Source organism: Dendronephthya gigantea, unplaced genomic scaffold, assembly GCF_004324835.1.
Source record: "Dendronephthya gigantea isolate DGI-Jeju-01 unplaced genomic scaffold, DenGig_1.0 000006F, whole genome shotgun sequence".
Lineage (NCBI taxonomy): Eukaryota > Metazoa > Cnidaria > Anthozoa > Malacalcyonacea > Nephtheidae > Dendronephthya > Dendronephthya gigantea.
The window spans coordinates 1,118,746-1,140,054 of record NW_021163016.1 but is presented as its reverse complement, the minus strand read 5'-3'; the positions used below and the strand labels follow the sequence as shown (position 1 = coordinate 1,140,054).

The 21,309-nt window shown below is 34.4% G+C and overlaps 1 protein-coding gene across 1 annotated transcript; it reads left to right on the top strand.

Moving 5' to 3' along the window:
* The first annotated feature begins 20 nt into the window (after nucleotides 1-20).
* On the top strand, nucleotides 21-21,239 carry LOC114516575 (transient receptor potential cation channel subfamily A member 1-like). Its single transcript, XM_028536102.1, has 20 exons — nucleotides 21-83; nucleotides 247-329; nucleotides 998-1,081; nucleotides 1,780-1,902; nucleotides 2,258-2,377; nucleotides 3,439-3,552; nucleotides 4,978-5,448; nucleotides 6,165-6,468; nucleotides 7,031-7,190; nucleotides 7,933-8,019; nucleotides 9,440-9,514; nucleotides 10,020-10,189; nucleotides 10,363-10,690; nucleotides 11,519-11,693; nucleotides 15,993-16,184; nucleotides 17,888-17,979; nucleotides 18,068-18,307; nucleotides 18,681-18,986; nucleotides 19,479-19,601; nucleotides 20,272-21,239. Exons 1-20 carry the CDS (start codon nucleotides 34-36, stop codon nucleotides 20,509-20,511), a joined length of 3,537 nt encoding a protein of 1,178 aa, XP_028391903.1. The 5' UTR covers nucleotides 21-33; the 3' UTR covers nucleotides 20,512-21,239.
* The last annotated feature ends 70 nt before the right edge of the window (nucleotides 21,240-21,309 follow it).

Genomic DNA, 21,309 nt, shown 5'->3' with positions numbered 1-21,309 from the left:
ATAAGCGTTTTTCATCATAAATTTCACACATAAATGAACAGACTTGTGACTATATGTTGGCAAACTTGTGCGTTTAAACGGGTGTAGGTTGAAAACTTATATTGTTGCTGTGAAATCGTATAACACTTCTGAAAACGAGTGACTACAAATAGCTTACCACTCTGACAGTCGTTATCGGACGATTCATTTTATTCAAGGATACTGTCCGTTCTACTGTGACGATTTCAATAATTTGTTTTGACATAGAATGGAAAAGGCGACGAATAGTTCTCATAGTTATGGTAAGGTATCATCCCCAGCAGACATTGAAGCGAATGGAAACGAAGAAGGTGGGAGTCAAATAGGTGTGGTAGAGATTTTCACACATTGAAAAAAATAATTGGAAACCAGAGCTGCAGCTAGAAGCTTATATATAATTAGGGGGTGTATATTCATATATTCGTTTTACGCACAACTTACGTCTTTCGTACACTATTGTTCCTACGGTTACCATAAACATAAATATGAATAATAACCCACCGCCCCCCCCCCCCGCACACATATAAACGGTCTAGCTCCCTGTTTGAAATTCAGTGAAAACAGATGCAGATGAACTCTAGGTTTTTAACGTTATTAACGTGATCGTATGTTATCACACTCTGTATAGGAATATAGATCAAAGAGAGAGGAACAGTACAGTCAGCCAGACAATTTTGTCCTGCTATGCTAATACTTTGGGATGTTCATTGGCTGCAAAAGCAGTGCATTTCTAAAAAGGAAAAAAAACCTTTAAATTTGCAGAGCGTGACTAAATGTTAGGCTGGCTGCGCTACTGGAGTGGGAAACCGATTTTTTACATTTTTTTAACAAATTTTGCAATTCAATTTCATTCCTGTTTTTCGACGTAGCATCATTCATGGATTTATATTTGATATAGCGTAGCATAGTGTTATTGTAAAAAAGTTAAAAACGCTCAAATAAATAACTATAAGCACGTTGTTTAAATTTATTGATATAGTCCTCACCTTAGAAAACTTGCAAAGCATGGATCTGTGTCCAAATGAAGACACCCCCTTGATTGAAGAAGAAGCGATTAAAGAGGGTGAGAGAAGAAAATCTGACCGATCAATGTGTAGTAGACTTCGGGTTAAATATCTTTGAAGCTTTTGCATGATTAAAATTCACTTCTCCCACTAAAATCACGAATATCTGAAAAGTAACAATAACAGTAACATTTTGACGTACACTACTGTTCAACGATATGATTGCCGTAAACATCAATGCAACATGAAGGTTTATTTAATTGAAGTTTTCTTCGTTAGCGAAATATTTGCGACATTTTCTTTTGAATAGCGAACAGTCAAGTTTACCTAATTAATTTATGCTCTTAGACTTCTAAAGAAAATAGGCAAATATTTCGCTAGCAAACTGTTTCCCTGCAAGTGGAAAGCAGAGCTATGTCATGTTTTTCAACAAGGAGGAATTCCGTTTTCAGCAACCCAATCACAATGCATAAATTTTGACAACTCTCGGTAAACGGTAAAAGGGTAAATTCTTTACCATTTCACATAAAATATTAAAAATTTAGCCATTTTGATTAGCTTTGCCTGCAGAAAGCTAAAAAAAATTCCAGTTAGTTTAGAACGAAATTCTCCTTACTCATGTGAATTGCAACGAATTATGACATAGCTACGAATTACGACGAATTAAATTACACGAAAACCGCCTGCCCTTGCTATTGGGGTATTTATTAGTAAGTATAAGCTTCAGCAAAGTGGAAATGTATGGATGGTCTTTTAGATGTTCCTGCCTCGAGTCAAACGATGAAATATTGCGAATTCTCCGACGAGTCCTCAGATGATTCTGATGATAATGAAGATTCTCAGAGTGACACACATAGAAGACAACAGAGGGAAACTTTATGTAAGCATAAATGAGAGCAAAAATAGGGGCTGTCGTAGTGCGCATTCTGGGGCCAGTTTATGTAGTCTTTGATGCGAAAAGGTAAGTATCTTAAGGCGATTCACCGTTATTTCCGGTTCGTTCGCGCGGGCGAAACCTGGTTGATTCACGCCCGTTGATTTTCAAAGACCGAATGGCTGAGCAGAAGGCCGAATGTAATGAAAAACAGCCTTATGCCTGATTTCCATTAAGTCGTGAGTGTCGAGAACAATGTGTGTGCGGTCAATACTGACCGATATATATATATATATATATATATATATATATATATATATATATATATATAGCTTAAGTTTTGTATCTATTGCTATTTCAGGGAGGGATATTTTTGCAAATTCAACATTCGTCGAGAGTACAAAACCTGATGAAGTTTCAAAAACAAAACTAAGATTGCTTCCTGAGGACCATGTCGATCTCAGAATATTACTAGATGAAGGTATATGTAAATGTATAGTGTGAGGATTCCAACTTAAATTACCCCGAAAAACAGGCAATTTTCGATCGATTGAAAAATCTATCCGGTGAATAGCATTATCCAGCTTTCGATTGTTTACTTCCAATCCAATTATAGAAATAAAAATGAGAGAGATTCTACTTATTCAACTCCTTGAAAAATTCTCAACCAAGTGATATTAGAAATTTGTTCCCATTTCGTTATGAGACATGCGCATCTATATAAATTATAGTATTCACGTCACTTCATGCCTAACAGACCTATATATATATATATATATATATATATATATATATATATATATATATATATATATATATATATATACACCCATTTGCAAAAACGTTGGCCGCAGATAGATAGATAGATAGATACTCGAAGTCTAATTAGAATTGCATATGATTACATTTGCATGGAATTTCTATAATATTACATAACATATGCAATTCTAATTAGATTTCGAGTATCTATCTATATATCTATCTGCGGCCAACGTTTTTGCAAATGGGTGTATATATATATATATATATATAAGTTAATCACAAGAACATATTAACGTTTCGACTTTATTATCTTTCTCAAGTGAACTAAATATTACAGGCTTCTACTTTTATATACCTACCTAGATTAAAATTATATATATATATATATTATATATATATATATATATATATATATATATATATATATAGCTAAAAATCCCGGGCCGTCGTTAAAACCGAGACTATAAAGTTATCATTTAGTGTAGCAAGTTTAAAATCTATTTTGAACTTTGCTAGAAAAATTCTAAACAATTTCTGATTGACTTAAATAACCACATCAATAAATTTCGTCTCATTGCTGCAAGCATGTATATACTCATTTGTCGGTGTGACTCTTCCACTTAATTTATCACTTTTCAACACTTTCGTATCGTCATCTACCAATATTATATAATTCTCTGGAGAGATCACTGTAAATGTAATGTCGAAAATACCCTCTTGAAATAACTTTTTTATTATTGATCGCTCAATATTTTCCCCTCATTCCATGCACTATTTTAGAGTCCACTAGTTCAAAGAATGAAAATACTGAAATCCCGTACGAAAGACGCCGGGAGATTGCAGAGGCAATTTATCTCGATGATGCTGAGAGCCTAAAGATCTTATTAACACAAGGTAGGTCATATAAACATAATTTTTGGTTGGGAGTTTTTGGAAATTTTTTATCGTTATACTATACTACTATATATAAACAAACCGCGCAAACTAGCGACAGAAGCAAGGTTAGCGCGATATAACCGTGGGTTAAATTTGAATCCATTGTTTTAGTTTATGTACTTCTGAACCATTGTTCCTTTTATAACTTTAGAAAATATAATTTCTATTGCTTGAGAAAAAAATATTGAAGATATTCGTCTTTGCAAACAAGCGACAAAAAATTAAGCCCGAACCGGTTTTTGAACAACCGGCTCCTGATGTTCGTAATTTTCTCTTTATAGTTTAAATTCAACATGTTTTTAAACCCTTCTACAACACTTTCTCACACGTTTTCTTATACGTGAATGTCACCGAGAAATTGTATGTTTAAGTTATCGGGCAATAGTATGTCTGTATGTCTATATAAGTTATCGCGGGCTTTAATGCCTTGGAGATGTGTCATTATTATATGCGATCGACCTATAAATATATATATATATACAGTATATATGTAGAGAGGGAGAGAGCCTCTTTATATTATATAGGAAATTATATAGGTAATAGCATAGTTTCAAGTCCAATTTGGAAAAAACATGCACCAGTAAGTTTTTCAAAGACCTCAAAATAGCACGAGTCTTCGAAAAAATCACTGGTGCATACTTTGACAATTCTGTCTCACTGGAGTAACGCTGGTTAATTGTTGATGGATTTCGTGTGATTGGCAAATCTGGCTTTGAATGGGCCGGCAGTCATGCCAATGTGATCTTTCAATTCTTTTTCTTCGTCTGTTGTGTTGTAGCTTGGTAAATAACGAGACTTTTCGTCAAATGTTTCCCATTAAGAGGACATTTGCCCGGTTTTCACTCTACGGTTGCAAAAGTCGGTAGCAGCATAATTTTTTTCTCATTTTAAGGATTCTGCGGTTTTTTCTCATTTACGGATTCGATATCGTGTTTTTGATGTTGTTCATGCAAGAATAACGCACTTTGATGGAATATTTTATGTAGGTTTGAGGATTTTGGTAAATGCTTATCAAAGTATGAAATTGCGAGACACGTTGGTCGGCACATTTTTACTGTATATAAGGAGGGTTGTAATTGGAACTGTGCAAAGATTTGAGATTAGGCTTTTCTAGCCTTATCAAAAGATAGCAGCAGAGTTTTAAATTTTACACGGCCTTATGAAAAACAACCACTTCTCCTACCGTGTATAAAGATTTTTAAATGAATAATTATAAATAAATACAGTATATGGAATAATATGTCGGGTAAACGGTACTTGAATAAACAATATGAGATACCTTCATACTTAAATATTAGTTGCTATAATTTGATGGTTAAAATTACATTTCGCATGCACATTTTAATTCTGTATAAAAACTGTGTTTTAACTGGATTTTCCAAGGTACACCGTTGTCAACCCAAGAAATTCAGCGTCGCATATTTCAAGCCGTCGAGCTGAATAGATTAAAATACTTGGACTTCATTAGTGAAGAATACGAAAAATTCTATCGTGAGCCAAACATGTCAAAGCTTTTTTATCGACGAGCGCACCTCTCTTATGGTTCCTTTTCGCTGAACGACCATCCCAAAGAGACCGCTCTGCACGTCCTTGCTAGCAAACCGAACTCAACTGAGGCGGTTAGGATTTTCGAGAATCGACCGTTATTCCTAAGAGATTTTTCAGACATTCCTGACAGTCATGGATCAACACCACTTCTTGTGGCAGTAAAAAGCAACAACATAGAAGTAGTAAGACTATTATTGCTTAGAACGAGACCCGATGTGAACAGCCGAAATAAACATGGTGAATCGCCCATTCTTGTCGCAGCCGTGAACAACGACGCTGATCTCATAAGAACGATGCTGGAAACATGTGAGTGTTCTGTTCTTTATACTTGTTTGGCAGAGAAAAACGAGGAAATACTTATGAATGCAAGCTCTTTGTAGTAGCACTTACTTTAACATCCGCAACCATCAACCCGGTTGCGTCTATAAAGAGGAAAATATCGAATCTGGATGACCATTCAAATCTCATCTTCTACCAAAATCACATTCATGTTTGTAACAACAACAGCGTTCTAAGCTGTTTTACTATGTGATATGCTGCCATCAAAGCTTTGCAAAACCCGTTAAAAAATAGCACATGTATAATTATAACGCTTGTCCTGATTGGTCGAAGCCCGGATCAGACCATCCAAGCACTGAAATATCAATAACTGAATAGTTTTCCGTGTTTGGATGGCCTTGGCTAAACACTAGGAAATATTGCCTGAATTAGTAAGTAAACCTCGCCAAAAATCAAACGCCCGCTTTTCTTATCTATCGCAACGTGCAACGTGTTCGGATCAGGCCATCCAAACACGGAAACCATTAAGCAATTGTTTATTCGATTCCATGACGGCAATACTGAATTGCCTGAAACCATAATTAATTGAAGTATAATTTTGGTTATCAACTTATCATGTATGCATGATTCCAATCCAAGAATCAAAATGTTGCATGTATATAAATATACTATAGCTAGAAAGTTTAATACTAAAAAAAGCAGGTTGGAAAAAAATATATGTATATATTTTTTTATGTATGAAGATGACGAACCTAGAGAAAGGCGTGATCTTCTGGACAAAATGTCGAAACTTGTTATCGATGGTAATAGTCATACAATCCTTTACCCAGCCTCTCAAAGTGGAAAGCCTGAAGTACTGAACCTTATTATGGAACTGGATTGCTTGTCAGAATTTCTAGAGGCAGAGAAAGAAATAAAGGGGGATTGGGAAAAGTTTGTGGGAAACGTTTGTGCAATTGGATGCAAGAAACTAGCAAAGGCCTGTTTCAAACTTGATCCCAGTCTTCTTGATGAAGGAAAGGGAGAATTTGTTACACCTCTTATGAGGTAAGAATTCTGATTTCTGAACGCTGGCACGCTTAATTTTCAGTAAGTATATGCATTTAAAGGGATATTCAAAACTGGCAAATAATAAAGAAATTGGCAATTTAGTCTAAAGTTATCAGACTGAAACGACAAATTTCATTGATAAGACCAATCAGAGAGGGCATATACAAGAAACAGGGAAGAGGGAACATGTGCACGTTGACGAGAGGTGAATCAGATCGTAAACATAAACCCATACTCTACTGCACGTGTACATCAATACTGGGTGTTATACTTGCATTCTTTCACCGCTGGAAATTGAATAGACAATCTTAATAGCGCGCTTGCACGCATTATAAAGTTCATAATAAATTCAAATTTGCTTATTCTGGCCTTCAATAAAAAAAGTTTGATTTCAATCGCTATAAGTAACTCCTCTTTCATAAGGATTAGATCGTCAAATTCAGTATGTCTTTATAGGCCGTCTATTTATTTCGTTTTTTTGTATCAGACGAGACTGATATTAGAATCGTTAACTTTTATACATCAATAAACTCTGTGTTTTACGTATTGATTTTACCAGGGCAGCCGAAGCATATGAAATAAAAATTGTACGACTCATCTTCAAAATTAAACCAGATCATAAACTTCTTGACATTTGTGATAAAACTGGCAAAAATGTTTTTCATTATGCTGTAAAGAATCCGGGTGTTCTCTTTGAACTTGTCTATCAAGTTTTTAAGGTAAGAACAAAAGTATATTCGTGAATCAGGGTGTCATTCCAAAGAGTCTGAACTTTTTTTCTTCAGTTCGGATAACATTAAACAATATTCTTCCTATTTTACTAACCAGGTTTTTCTAAGTCAAAAAAGAGTTGTAAAAAAGAGTTCTTTTGGAGAAAAATATTCAGAATCGACTAGGAGACATATTGAAGTTGGCATCCCTTGAAATTTTTAAAATAGGATAACTCGTGATTTTTAGTGTGCTAGACCACCTTAACTCCCATTTTACAAGAAAAGAATTGAAAACACCTACAGTACCTATTATAACTATAAAATAAAATGTTACAATAAATAAATATTATAAATATTTTAATGTCAATAACAGTGGCGTAGCCAGGGCTGGACCAGGCTGGAGGGCCCCCGCCCCTAAGAAAACGAAGTGAATTTTTTTTTCCGTGAATAATGCAAAAAAAATGCAGTGTCTTATTCTGCCTATCACAAGTGTTTATTATTAAAGCCACAGAATCTTTACCGTATGTTTCACAGAATGCTTTATCTCGAGTGATACTAGCAGACGACTGGCCCCATTTGGGTTTTTTCCTCCCCCCTAAGGGATATAGTCCGCAGTTCAATTCATATAATAGTAACACAATATAATCGGCAAGCAACAAAATGGCATTTATCGTAGTGTATAGAAAGGTATACAGTTAATGGAATGTACATATGGTCATATTTAATGTTCAACTTTTTTACAATAATATAGATCGGCGGCAAATATGATGCTATTAATAAAATGGACGGGCGCGGAAATACACCACTAAAAATCGCGGTTGATGGAAAACACACAGAGGTATAGCGTTTTCATATACAAGATTCAAACTATGTAAACCAAAACGTGTCAACTATAGGAAGGGGCAAACTTTCTTGAAGGGCACTTCAGTAGCGGCGCATACAAGAGAACATTTGTCAACCATAGTCTGTTGAACTTCGTTTCATCATGTTCCTTAAGTTTCTTCTTTCCAAGATAATTTCGGTGTCTAGTAGTTTTTCCCTGGCGTTTGTTGTTTATGAAGCTTGTTGGTTGGGGGGGTAGATTAAACTGCTCCATATCGCCATATCGCATCGGGATTAAACAGAATTTATATCAAACTGATTTTAAAATCCAAATTTCATCAATATTATAGTGATAGGCTAAATAGTCGCAATATAATCTTAAAAGATAAGAAGAATAAAGGTCGGTACAGATCGGACGTGATGCAGCAACGTGACGCGAATTTTCAGTTTTCAGAAGGACATAAATTAATTTCTGGAAGCAAGATTTGGAATCTATAGACGCCAGAGCAGTCAAAATGTATTATCGTTAAGTAATCTACAAGCATATTATGATAATTTAAAATTTGTTTGCTTTTGGAAAATCAAAAACTTTGCCAAATCGCGTCCGGTCTGCGTGGGCCTTAAGCCGTAAGCTATGTAATAATGATTAGTTGTTGATCACAGCTGAAATTCTTTCCATTTTGCTCATGGCGTTTTGAATTTTAAACCCTCCACCTAGGTGTAGGAATTTAAAATCCCATACAATGCTTTAAAATGTTTACAAAATCCACAATTTGAAAATTAATATCCATGTGGAATCTAGAACCTTTTTAATAAATTGTTTAAACCAGATACAACCAGTGAACTCTATATATATGGAAGGCTCGCTCCAGTTCAAGGTGTGAAGCCAAACATGGCGGATCATGAAGGCTGCTTGGGTACCGAACCAGACCTCCGCGCAAAATTCGTGAAGCGCGCGTGGAAATTAAAGGCGCGAATTATAAAACTATGATGAAAAATAAAAAATCTATCATTTCGGACGTTACAAAGTTTTTAAAATACAAAGTTTTTAAAAATGAATACATTCAATTTGTTACAACCTTACCTGGCAATGTTATTCTTTCCAAAGGTAACTTATGGCGTATATTTGTGTTGTGTTTACAAAAACTGACCAAGTTCCACTCCAACACGTTGCCGCCATATTAAATTTTAATCGCTGGTGCGTGGAGGTCTGGTTCGGTACCCAAGCAGCCTTCATGATCCGCCATGTTTGGCTTTTAGATTACGCAATGTACTAGAGCGAGCCTTCCATATAGCTCACTGCATGCAGTCACATTGCTTCTGCTGTTTGATTTTTTGACAAAAATATTTCCAGGAAATAAAGAATTATGATTGTTAGTTTTTTACTTATAAGCTAAGATATTCGTATTGCCTGAGTTGTAAATCTTTTTTTACAGAGTCTTATGTTTCTTGTGAATTTCGCAATGTTTGAGGTTTTTTCAGCTGACTGCATCAACAACGTGGATATCGAGGTAATTGAATTCGCCTTTAGATTCTCCAAAAGACACCAAGAAAATTGGTTGGACATAAGAAACTCTCAATATTAAATAGGCTTTAAACTTGGTGAGAAAAGAGATTTATTCAACAAAATATGTCTTGCACAAAAGATTTGAAGCTTGCACACGGCAGAAACGAACCTCGTGTATACTTAAAAACTGCCATTTAGACATTAGTTTCACAGCTGTCAAGTCAAAAGATTGCAGAATGCAGATGCTTATTCAGAAGAAAAATTGAACTTTTTAAAGTTATTCAATAATTTTCTGTATGTTAGCGATACAAAAATGCAAAATTGTGAACCAGTGATTAGATTTTCGGTTTGAAACTTCCTAAATGCACAAATTGCTGCAGTGTTTCTCCAAAATAATAGTTGATGTAGTTTACCAAATTAATGAAAAACATGGACATCCATCTAAAACCCACGTGTTAAAGCTTATTTTTAATCTGTATTAAAGATACGAAAATTGTATACTTAATCAGGTTTTAAAGAAAAGTCTAGATATTTGCAAGCAAAAAGCTCCCGAAGAGGCAGCTGATCTGTTACGTGGAGATCATGAAAAATATCGACCGTTCTTGGAGGCAGCCTTTCATGGAAACATTGAATTAATGGAATATTTAATTCAAGAAGGAGCAAATCGTTTGCAAAGAACGTAAGAGAACATCTACATTCGATAGTCAGATTTGTTACCAATATTCGATTTTATTCACATAAGAGCAACTGAGCAACAAACCAGTATTTCCTAGCTAAATAGATACAACCAAACGTCATTCTAATTTCGCATTTTTTCCAGAAAAACTTTCTTTATCTAATTTTTTTATCCAGTCCAGCTAATAGTACTGCAATTCACAATGCTGTACTCGGTGGAAACATTGATGCTGTGGAGTACTTGCTCGAGAGTTATGGATTCCTGGAAATGATTGACTTTACAGACGAAAAAGGGATTACTGCAGCTGGTTATGCGACGCAGGCAGGTCATGCAGAAATTCTGAGGTATCTGTTAAAGAAGGGCGCAAAATTGGAAAGTGACGAGAGAGAAGGCAGGGTGAATGTACTCGATGCTGCATATGATTTCTATGAAGTTGGGGAGGCCTCTATCAAAGAAATCGTTATGTTTTGTACAAGAAATGGCGAACTTGAGCCCCTTCGCAAGGTAATAGAATGGAAACACGCACATTTTCTTGCTCCCCAGAGAAAGCTGCTTTGTGCTAAAGTAAAAAAAGAAATAATAAACTACACACGTGGACTTTTTACGGGTTCGTTTGCCGTTTTAAGTGTAATGTGTCGTGATTGAATTGTTTTCCTTTAAACGGAAGGTTCGCAGATTACAACTATGCGAAAAAAGCATGCTAAACCAAATGTTTCTGGCGTAAAACATGCATATTTCATATTTCTTATCGATCGGTATGGCACTTATCATTTGGGTATAGGGTATCCCTTTGTTTCAAAGTCATTATATAGTTCTATCCGTTCTAAAAAACAAAAAACGACAGGTTCGTTTCGACATGGCGTTCGTTTTACCGTTTATTTTGGCCTATAGGTAAAACATCGCATTTTCGCCACGTCGAATGTAATTCAAACAACGGATAATAAAATGATAAACCTGATTAAGCTTCATTACCATCTCGTTATCTATTGTTCGACACGATTCAAGTAATCAAGTGATTGAACAAGTAATCCGATATTCCTAATGTTTAAAACCTAAAAAACCCAGAAATCGTCCGCGCTTCATACTTGAACGCAAATCGTGGTAATTATCCAAACTTACCTTTGTCACTGGGTGCATATTCCGGTATTTACATTGTCAATTCAGTTAATTGAAATATATTTATATATGTTTTCGAAAAATCGAAGCTCGCATAAATCAAAACTATATACCTCCAACAATTTCGGTAATACACCTGAGGTACCTGAGGTAATTGGCAAATAGGACTCTAATTCAATTTGCAAGAGGCAATTTGCTTTCTTTAATTTTTTTCAGTTGTTCGAAGATACTCGTCATGGTCCTGATATGATTATGGCAAAGTTGGTTCAGGAAATACCAGATACAGCGATCATGGTTCTTAACTACTGTGTTAGAAACGAAGAACGTTTTGATCCATTATTTGCACATTTAGAAAGGATCATGCACTTCTCGACGTTTATTTTCCATCCAGGTAATAGTATTAAGCTTCCACCATCGTATATGTATGCATATAGGCAGCCTAATGGCGAATAGTTTTCTTTGAAGTAAAAATCCCCACACTGATGAAATTGACGCTGTCATTTATTTACATGCTGATTTAGCGCGAGTATTTAGTATAGTTTTGGAGTTGAGTTGAGCGGTTGCTGTGAAATGCTCAGGACTTTTGATATTATTTTATTATTACATAGAAATTCGTCGATACCGTTCTACAGAGATGTGCTCTTGAGCGTGTTTAGCGAGACTGTTTTATAACATTTGTTACAGAAATTTATAAGCCATTTTATACTCTAACTATACAGCAAAAAATCATTTTCTTATTTCAAGAAAAAAAAACTCATTTTAAGAAAATTTTCTTAAAATGAGTTCAAATTTTCTTGGGAGAATAATAAGAAAATTTTCTTACTTTTTTTCTTAAGAAATTTTTTCTTACGAAAATTTTCTCAAAATAAGAAAAGTTGCACACAAATAATTTCTCAGTTTAAGAAAATTTTCTTGAAATTAGGCCAAAATTTCTTATAGAATGTTCATAATGAGAAAAATTTTCTTAAGAAATTTTCTTAAGAAATTTTTCTTAATATAAGAAATATTTCCAAGAAAATATTTTCTTATAATAAGAAAAGTTAATTCTCAAGAAACCCTAGAAAACTCTGACATGATATTTTGTTATAAGTAAGAATGTAATGTAAATTTACTAAAATATTCATGAGTCATAATATAGAATACACAGCAGACATTAATACATGAGAATTATAGGTCCTACATGATTATTTAGAAATACAGAGAAATGATTATATATAATATTGCACCACGGCTTTGAAGGTTTTCTATTTGTCCAGTGTTTATTTGACATGTTTTTAAATATCAATTATTGCAGTGCAGATCAATTATTGTAAAAGGATTTTTGTGGTGCTTAAAATCAGATGAGACATCATCAGATAAATTTGAGAGTAAATAATTTAAAAATTGGTGTGAAGTAAATCCTAAGTTCACACTTAACTTAAAATAAAACTTTGTAATCATGTTAGGAATTGAGTACATCAAACAAAAAATACTGGTAAATGATAATTTAGCTACTCTGGGGAATTTTAAGCTATTCTTTAGCTATCGCTTGCAATACCGGCATCTTTAAGAAAACTACTTTAAGACCATTATCAAATACACCCATCCTTCAACCCATTTTACACTGCTTTTCTACCTCCCTATGATAGTTTAAATTCCAATCAATTCACCATGAAAATGCATGTAATTAAAACAATATATAGATAGAGGCCTTATCCAATGAAATCAAATGGTGTTAAATCCAAAAATTGTCCCTAACAAAATATGTATGGGTAAATGTATCTGAAGGCAAAATAGAGAGCTTTGTGATAATTTTAATGATATAGGCAGACTCTGATGCACAATTTATACCCTTTGAAACAGTCGCAACCCTACTGTGGAGAAGCACTGTTACATTTAATAACCCCTCTGGATTTAGTATCAATCTAAAAATACAACTCAACTCTAATCCTACATTTCAAACAAAGACATTAGAAAGACTGCCATAGGCTGCTCTAGGCCATAATTGCTGAGGAATTCTAAGGTATTGTTTAGCTAGCCAACTATTTGACTATATAAACAGATAATAACATGGAAAATCATAGCGCAAATCATTAAACGATGAAGAAAGACCTAAATACAATTCTTGATCTATAATAGGGTGGACTAAGGCTAACAAAGGCTGACAAATAAAGGTTTATACGTTGTATATAATAACAGCATGTTGGCATATGACATCATGAAACATCAACTCACCTTATGAAATACCACAAATTTGCGCCGATATAGTGTATATTTTCTCACATCCTAAACGTCCATATCTTTATCGGTAATATATAAAGTTAATAACAAGATACAAATGCCATATCCGCCATAAAGAACCATATTTCTTTAATATGCGTTAATAGCGTTATACTGTTATAGGTTGTTTCGTTAAGTATTCAAATTTCCCTCGTGGTCTACGCTCGAAAGGCATAATGGGATAAATGGAATAATCATGCTCTGCGTCAGGCTGGACCATACAATTATCAGTATTAAACCTTTGAATGCTTTGAATTATCTCACGCTTCTGTAAATGAAAACAGCATTTTGCAAACATTATATTATGACTTTGTTCTATTTTAACAGTTCTTGACCGATAATGTCACGCCATGCTTGTAAAGTGCAAGTACGAAAAGCTTCATTGTTGACTAGGGCACTTTACTCATACTGATAATTAGCTAAATTGATAAAATTATCCAATGATCAGAACGAAAAACAATAAAATATGAACCATATAACTCTCTGAAATCAACAAACTTCAACAATGAGGAAAATTTGAAACAAAAGTAATTTTGAAGTTTACTCTGAGCTGAAATTCTTCAAATTTAATGCGAAGAGCATTTTCTTAGTTTAAGAATATATATTTCTTATAACAAGAAATTGAAATCTCAATATTTTCTTAAGAAAACAATTTCTTATTTTAAGAAAAACATTTTCTTATGATAAGAAAGTGATATCTCTGATATTTTCTCGAGAAATAATTTTCTTATTTCAAGAAAATGTTTTCTCAAATTAAGAAGAAAAATATCTTAAGAAAATATTTTCTCAAAATAAGAAAATTATTTCTTGAAACAAGTAAATATTTTCTTAAAACAAGAAAATTCAATTTCTTAAGAAATTCATTTTTTGCTATAGTAAAGGCCAGGCGAAGAATTAGTACCCTCGCACGGCGCGGCGCTCCGCGCCGGCTCAGGGATAATAATATACGTAAACGGGAGACTTGCGTGTCTGACATATCGAGCTAGTGATCCAAAATTACCTCGCGGGGTGCCTGATCATTTCCATTTTGTAAGGCATATAAATGAATTCTACATAGTTGTTAAATGGTGCTCAATTCAGTTAGTTGATGTGTATTTTATTGTATATGTTTCCTAAAAATCTAAACTCGCATAATTTTAAACTACCTCCAACAATTAGCGCATTTTGGGGTCTTTAAAAAACTCACTCGTGCATTTTTTTTTCCAAATTGCACTCGAACTGCATGCTAATACCTATACTAGTTAAATGTGTATAGAGATAAATTTGAAAACGACACGCTTTCAATATACAAGAACACAGCTAAAACTAAAATAAATATTTTATGCAACAAAGCATGCTTTATTACCGTTCAGTTGCTTGTAATTTGTTCAATAGAAGTTAGATGTTCTTTCCGAAAGATTTTATAATGTGCTGAATGTGAAAATGTTTTGAATTTGTGAATTACGTTTTGAATCTCATTTGACGCCATCTTGAAAGAAGTATAAACAAATTGCCGTCAAAATGACATACGACAATTTTTCACGTGTGAAGAATATCGTTCGTCCAATCAAAAGCCGTGTATGGCATTTTTTCACACGTGAAAAGCATGGTAGGTCCAATCAAATTGCATGAAGTTATTTACTCAGTCAAGTACGATTTTTATTTCATCTTCTAGTGTGCATAAATCTCTATACATATATAATAACTTAATTAGGTTAGGATATACTAAATTATAAAACACCTTATTCATATAATGTCTTTCAATTGGTTGTTTTTGATCACATGGAATTAAATAAAAATTTCAATTTTACTGACTGTGCAATGGAAGAAAACTATATTTGCACCGTCTAGCTGTGCAAATAGATTTTTCCGTTGCACGGTTGCTTTGAATAAACTATTAATTAATTGTTATTATTATTTCACTTTTATTACAAACTTGACTTTTTTTTAGTCTCCCGTTAATTGTAAGTTATAGGATTTTGGGTAGAAGGAAATTAGCATGTAAATAAATGACAAGTAAAACCATTCGCTATTAGGTTGCCTATGAGTTATTGCGTAAAAATCACGTTAATATTTGTTTATTCTTTCAAAGCGTGCATGCATGCCAGACAGTCGCGGATTTCGTTTAGTGTTTTTTTCTCTTTTCGTGGTAGCTAGCAAAACATTTTTGTCTTTTGAACTTGAAAGCTTGCCTATAAGACCATTAAAAGGGTCTTGCCTCTATAAGACCATTGGCTATAAGACCATTGAAACTTCTTAATAGATTTCTCACTTGGTTTTTAAGTGACACTGGTTTAACATCCATTATTTTACTGAAAAAACCAACCAAAGAAATAACATCTCCAATAATATGGTGGCCACTAGTGTAAAATGCAAAAAGGCCATCAATTTTCATTGGCCTGGGATATATGACCACAACTTGCCAAGTATTCTCCATTAAATACCTTTTCAGGTAAAGGAAAAGGAAAGCTGGAAGCTATAAAAAGCATGGTGGAAAGCCAAAAGGCGGACATATTCTTGCGCCATCCTTTGGTAACACAGTTCTTAAGAGCAAAATCTTTATCTGGCATGTTTTTTCTGAATTTCCTTCTGTACACGACGTTTGTTCTCCCTTTAACAATTTATTGCGCAATCCAAAGTGGAGGTAAGTACGTTCACTTCACTGCTTTGTGGGTTTTTATACACGCGTCTTAAAATTCAAAAATTAGCCAACAAATTGGACAAGTGATAGGGCATACCAACCTTGCTTCATGGTTCGAAAATGGACGACTCAAAACTCAATCCAGTCCCTCCCAAATCTTAAAGGGATAGTGCATATAACTAAGCTGTATGAATTTATGCTGTAATGTTGCTACTCTGATAGACCTGGCAACTTGAAAAATCAGCTTTGTTACTAAAATTATATTACAATTACTGGATGCTAATAACTGATTAGTCCAGTACTGGCAGTGCAGTTATTTCATTAATGGACGACTTGCGCTTTAGACTAATTTTTAATCGAAGTAATAAGAAGCAACACAGCTACAAAAAGCATTCTAAAATTGGTACACATGCAAAGTTTAGTTGTAAGTATTTGTAATATGCAGAAAATATAATTAAAATATAACATTTATAGTGCACGCGTGCTGATTGGTCGAGAAGCGTGTTTCTATTAATTAGACAACGAGTTCGAGTTTTTTATGAGCGAATAGTCGACGAAGGCGAAGCCTGAGTTGACTATTCGCTCATTTACAACGAAAGCGAGTTGTCTAATTGTTTTCGTATACACCCTGTACCTAGATATATTAATTTCGAGAAAATAATCGATACACCGCAATTACACCGAAAAATAATTTAATTAATTCAATTTTATACGGTTGCGCGAGCGAATTTTCCCAAACGTTCACCATCACGAATAGACAATGGTTGAGTAGCCAATCAGAATGCAGGATTTGCATTTTTATTGAGTTATATTATAAAAGAAATAGAAAACATTTTTCCTGTGTTTCTATACAGTTTTAGTATACACCCGATTATTGTCTATTACAAATCCTACATTCTGATTGGCTACTCAACCATTGCCTATTCGTGATGGTGAACGCTTGGGAAAAATTCGCTCGCGCGACCGTATTATATTATTTTTCGGTGTAGTTGCTGTGTATCGATTATTTTCTGGAAATTAATATATCTAGGTACACGGTGTATACTAAAACAGTTAGAAAGAATTTTATTAATTTTAGTATGATATAATATTATTATTTTTATTGATAAACGTGTTAAAGCGAAACAAGCTTACACTTAAAAAGATTTTTGTCGACATTTTTTTCAGTTTCGCACAAACGTTTTAAAATCCATTTTCCGCGAAATCATGTAATAATCTCCATGCAGTAATTAACAATTATTGAATGAGGTTAAACATGATATAAAGAATTATCAAGCCGAAGTTCGTGGTTATCTTAATCTCATGGGAAAACCTAATTCAATAATTGTTTTAAAAGAATGAACATTACAACTTTGAATTGTTCGCTTGAATTTGTGTTGATTTATTCCTTTGGGACGTTGATGGCTTCGCCATTGGCGTGACGTCATAACGTGGGATACGACTTTTTATTACACGTTATGACGTAGTAACGTGCAAAAAAAAGTCGTATCACACGCTTTGACGTCACACGTTGGACATGACTATTTCACACACAGCTATCAGCCAATCGGAGGCTGTGAATTCAGTTTTAAATAAATAATAATTGCATTTATTAAATAATATGCAGTGTTTTACTAACGATGCCGCCATTGTGAAAATCGATCGTAGCATGTGAAAAAATTCCTTATTTCTGCCCATCCAAGTATTACTCTCTATTGTTTTTCCAGGTGTACAAAGTTTGGAATCATCTGGAATGATAGCATTATCTGTGATAATTTTTATTGCCTGTGGATTTCATTTCATAAAAGAAATATTTCAGGTTTGCTGTCAATTATTCCACCATAATGTTTGCTACAATTGCAGTATCACATATTATGCCAATACACTCGACTGTGCAACTTTTGTAGATGGTTTTCAATGTAAAGGATTACTTACTCGATGCCGGAAACCTGATTGAACTGGTAATGTATATTTGTGCTGTAATTTACGTTGCTCCTGGAGAAAGCACAAAAACAAGTGGACAGATTGCAGCTGGAGCTATCTCCATATTTCTGGCTTGGATCAACTTCTCCTTGTTTCTGAAGACAATTTCCTCGTACGGAATCTACATCGTCATGGCAATCAAAGTCTTTGAGACCGTTTGCTTGGTATGTTACAGTAGTAAATCATTCAGTACTTTTTTAATTAGTATTTATTTTAAAGAGAGGTTTACAGTGTCTTCTGTGCCAAGGTTTTGCTTTCAAATATTGATATCATGATAGACTGCTGGTACATTGCTGAAATTTATCATGTTTTTTTTTCTGGACATAAACTCCAGCTCATGTTCATTTAGAGCTATTTATCGAACCAAAATAATGTTAAATATTCTGACCATTGTTGATTGTTTGAGAAATATTCTATACCTTGTGTGGAGTTATGGCTGAAAAGGGCTGATCTATTTTTGGCTTTTACTGATTAATTGGGTGAATTAAAATGTCGAGATTAAGCTTATAGTTCAATACAGTTCGTTTTCCTGAACAGGTGCTGCCATTGGTGGTATTGTTCACCATCGCATTTTCATTATCGTTTATGTTGCTGATGCCTCAAGATCCAGGTTTTGATAATCTTCCCATTTCCTTTTTGACAACATTCGTCATGATGACGGGAGAGTTAGATTATCGAGACACATTCCTTGCCAGTGGACCACTTCATGTTATGCAAAAGATATTTCTTTTACTGTTCATTCTCATGATCTCCATCGCCATCATGAATATATTCACCGGTCTTGCAGTTAGCGACGCGAACGAGATTTTGAGCCAGTCAAAAGAAAAGAGAAGAATCGATAGGGTAAGTTTTTATGGATGTACAGTTGAAGGCTTGAAGCAAAGATTACGTGTGTTGTGCAAACTCGAGTAAAAAACAAATTCCGAAAAAACAGGACATCTTGAGAGTCAAAATATGAATCAGACAAGACACCTTGATTCATATTTTGACTCTCAAGATTTCCTTATTCGGAATTTGTTTTTCACTTTACCTTTTTTGTCGGCTGGTCATGGTTTTTGTTCGAATTTATGCATGACACACGAGGAATTCTTCTTACAATGAGGAAACGTAATATGGTGTTCGTACATGATGTCACAGTTTATTAGAAAATTTAGTTCGTTTTCATTGCCGCAGCTTTTTTATTCTACGACGTTATAGACTTTTATAGCAACAATACATATACAGCGCTTTGTACATACCCTTTCTCAGCTCCTTTTTCATATTTCGTTCTTCATTTCCCAAATTTAGATTTCTCTCTTCTAATAGAATATTTCTTTTGGATCTTCTTCAATTTAGGCAAATTTGGGGTTTAAAATGGTGAGAGGCGTTGTATTATCACATCATTGGTATCCAGACGAAATTGTAGTACATCTGGACAACAAAAGGAATTTGTCGTGGTTATCTCGACTGCGGCAAAAGGTATGGATGCGTGTATAAAAAGGCCTTGTCACATTAACCTTCTCCCAATCGAACAGGGTACTGGGTCTATAGACGCGAACCGCAACAGAAATATAAGTCTGAAATCATTTGTCCCTCTAAACAGTCCATAGATGCTTTGCAGTTCGCGTCTAGACCCAGTACCCTGCTCGATTGGGAAATGGCTAATTGTCCTTGCTTGCGCGTAAACCTATTCTAGCTTCAGTGGCGTAACTAGAACGGTTATTCCAGGGGTGAATATTTATATATTCAGTTCTGCCCAGCGGATTTCTTTTGTAAGTGCAATAGCTTACAATACCCCCCCCCCCGATTATCGCTCTAGTTACGGCCCTGTCTAGCTTATATTACTGGCTGCACCAAGAGAAGATGAGAAAAGTGGCCTCCAAATACTCATATAACCCTCTTTGAAAAAACATCATTGATTCAATCATTCTTGTTCCATGATTTAATAACTGCACCACGCAGGACTCTCCTATTTCCGCCAGGCCTGGAAATCATAAAACTAGTAAGCTTTGCGAGTAACCGACTTTTATTATGAACGTTGATTCGAAAACCTTTACTTTCAAATGCTGAGAACTTGTTATATTTCATTAGTACAAACAACCTATTCGTGAAAAACGGCAACTGATTTCTCATACAATGCCGTTTTTAGATTTTTAACATTGACGATGATGAAGACGAATTACCAAAGGAAAAACTGATGGATGACAAGGAGGAAAAATACGCCGATGAATTGTGGCTGTTGAAGGGAGAAGTGAGCGAAACAAATGCATTGGTGAGTTCTGTAAAACAAGAAAATGAAATAGCGAATGAAAGATTAAAGAAAATTGAAGGCATATTAGAGAAAATGCAAGTTAGGAACACTTTCAGAGATGGAAACGATGAGGCATGATTACGTATTCTAATCTGTCGCAATTGCCGTTTTGGTGAAAACTGATTAGGACCTGTTTTAACTATAATTATTCCTCAATTGGGGAATATTGATAACCTGATATGCTTTTCTTATTTCTTCATGGATGACTAGTGAGTGCATGCAAGTAATTTACAGGATTCAAGTCTTAAAAATTGAATACAAAAATCGTGTGAACGAGCCAACAACGAGGTAATGGTGGACCATATCACCATGGAATCATACAAAAGCTCTGAACAACAAACACTAGTCACACTCGCCATTCCAATCAAATTTCATAAAGTACTTTCCTTAGTGAAGGAAGTTTTTTTCATTTATTTTTTCCTTTAATTAATTTTGACTTTGATTACATTTCTCTAATTCCAATTGTTGGACCGCTGAGACAGGGAGACTGCGAGGACTTTAGCCCCCCTCCCCTCCCCTCATAAAATCTCCTTGGAGTTGTATCTGGTTTAAACAATTTATTAAAAAGGTTCTAGATTAAAACGTACTGGATTTTCGGCTAATTTGCTAACTGCTACCTTCATCACAGTTCTAATGCTCAAGCAGTACAGACAGACTATTATAAATTATAGTGTCATGATCCTTGCATGACTGCATGATTGGTATGTAAATTTGAGGAAGTGTCTATGCTCATTCTATGCTCATTCTTTTGTTTGTATTATGCACTTTCTTTTCCAATATCCTAGCATACTCCATTGACACTTCGTGACCCGTATTTTCTGCATGATCTTTAATGACTTATCTAGACCCTTTTTAATAAATTGTTTAAACAATTAT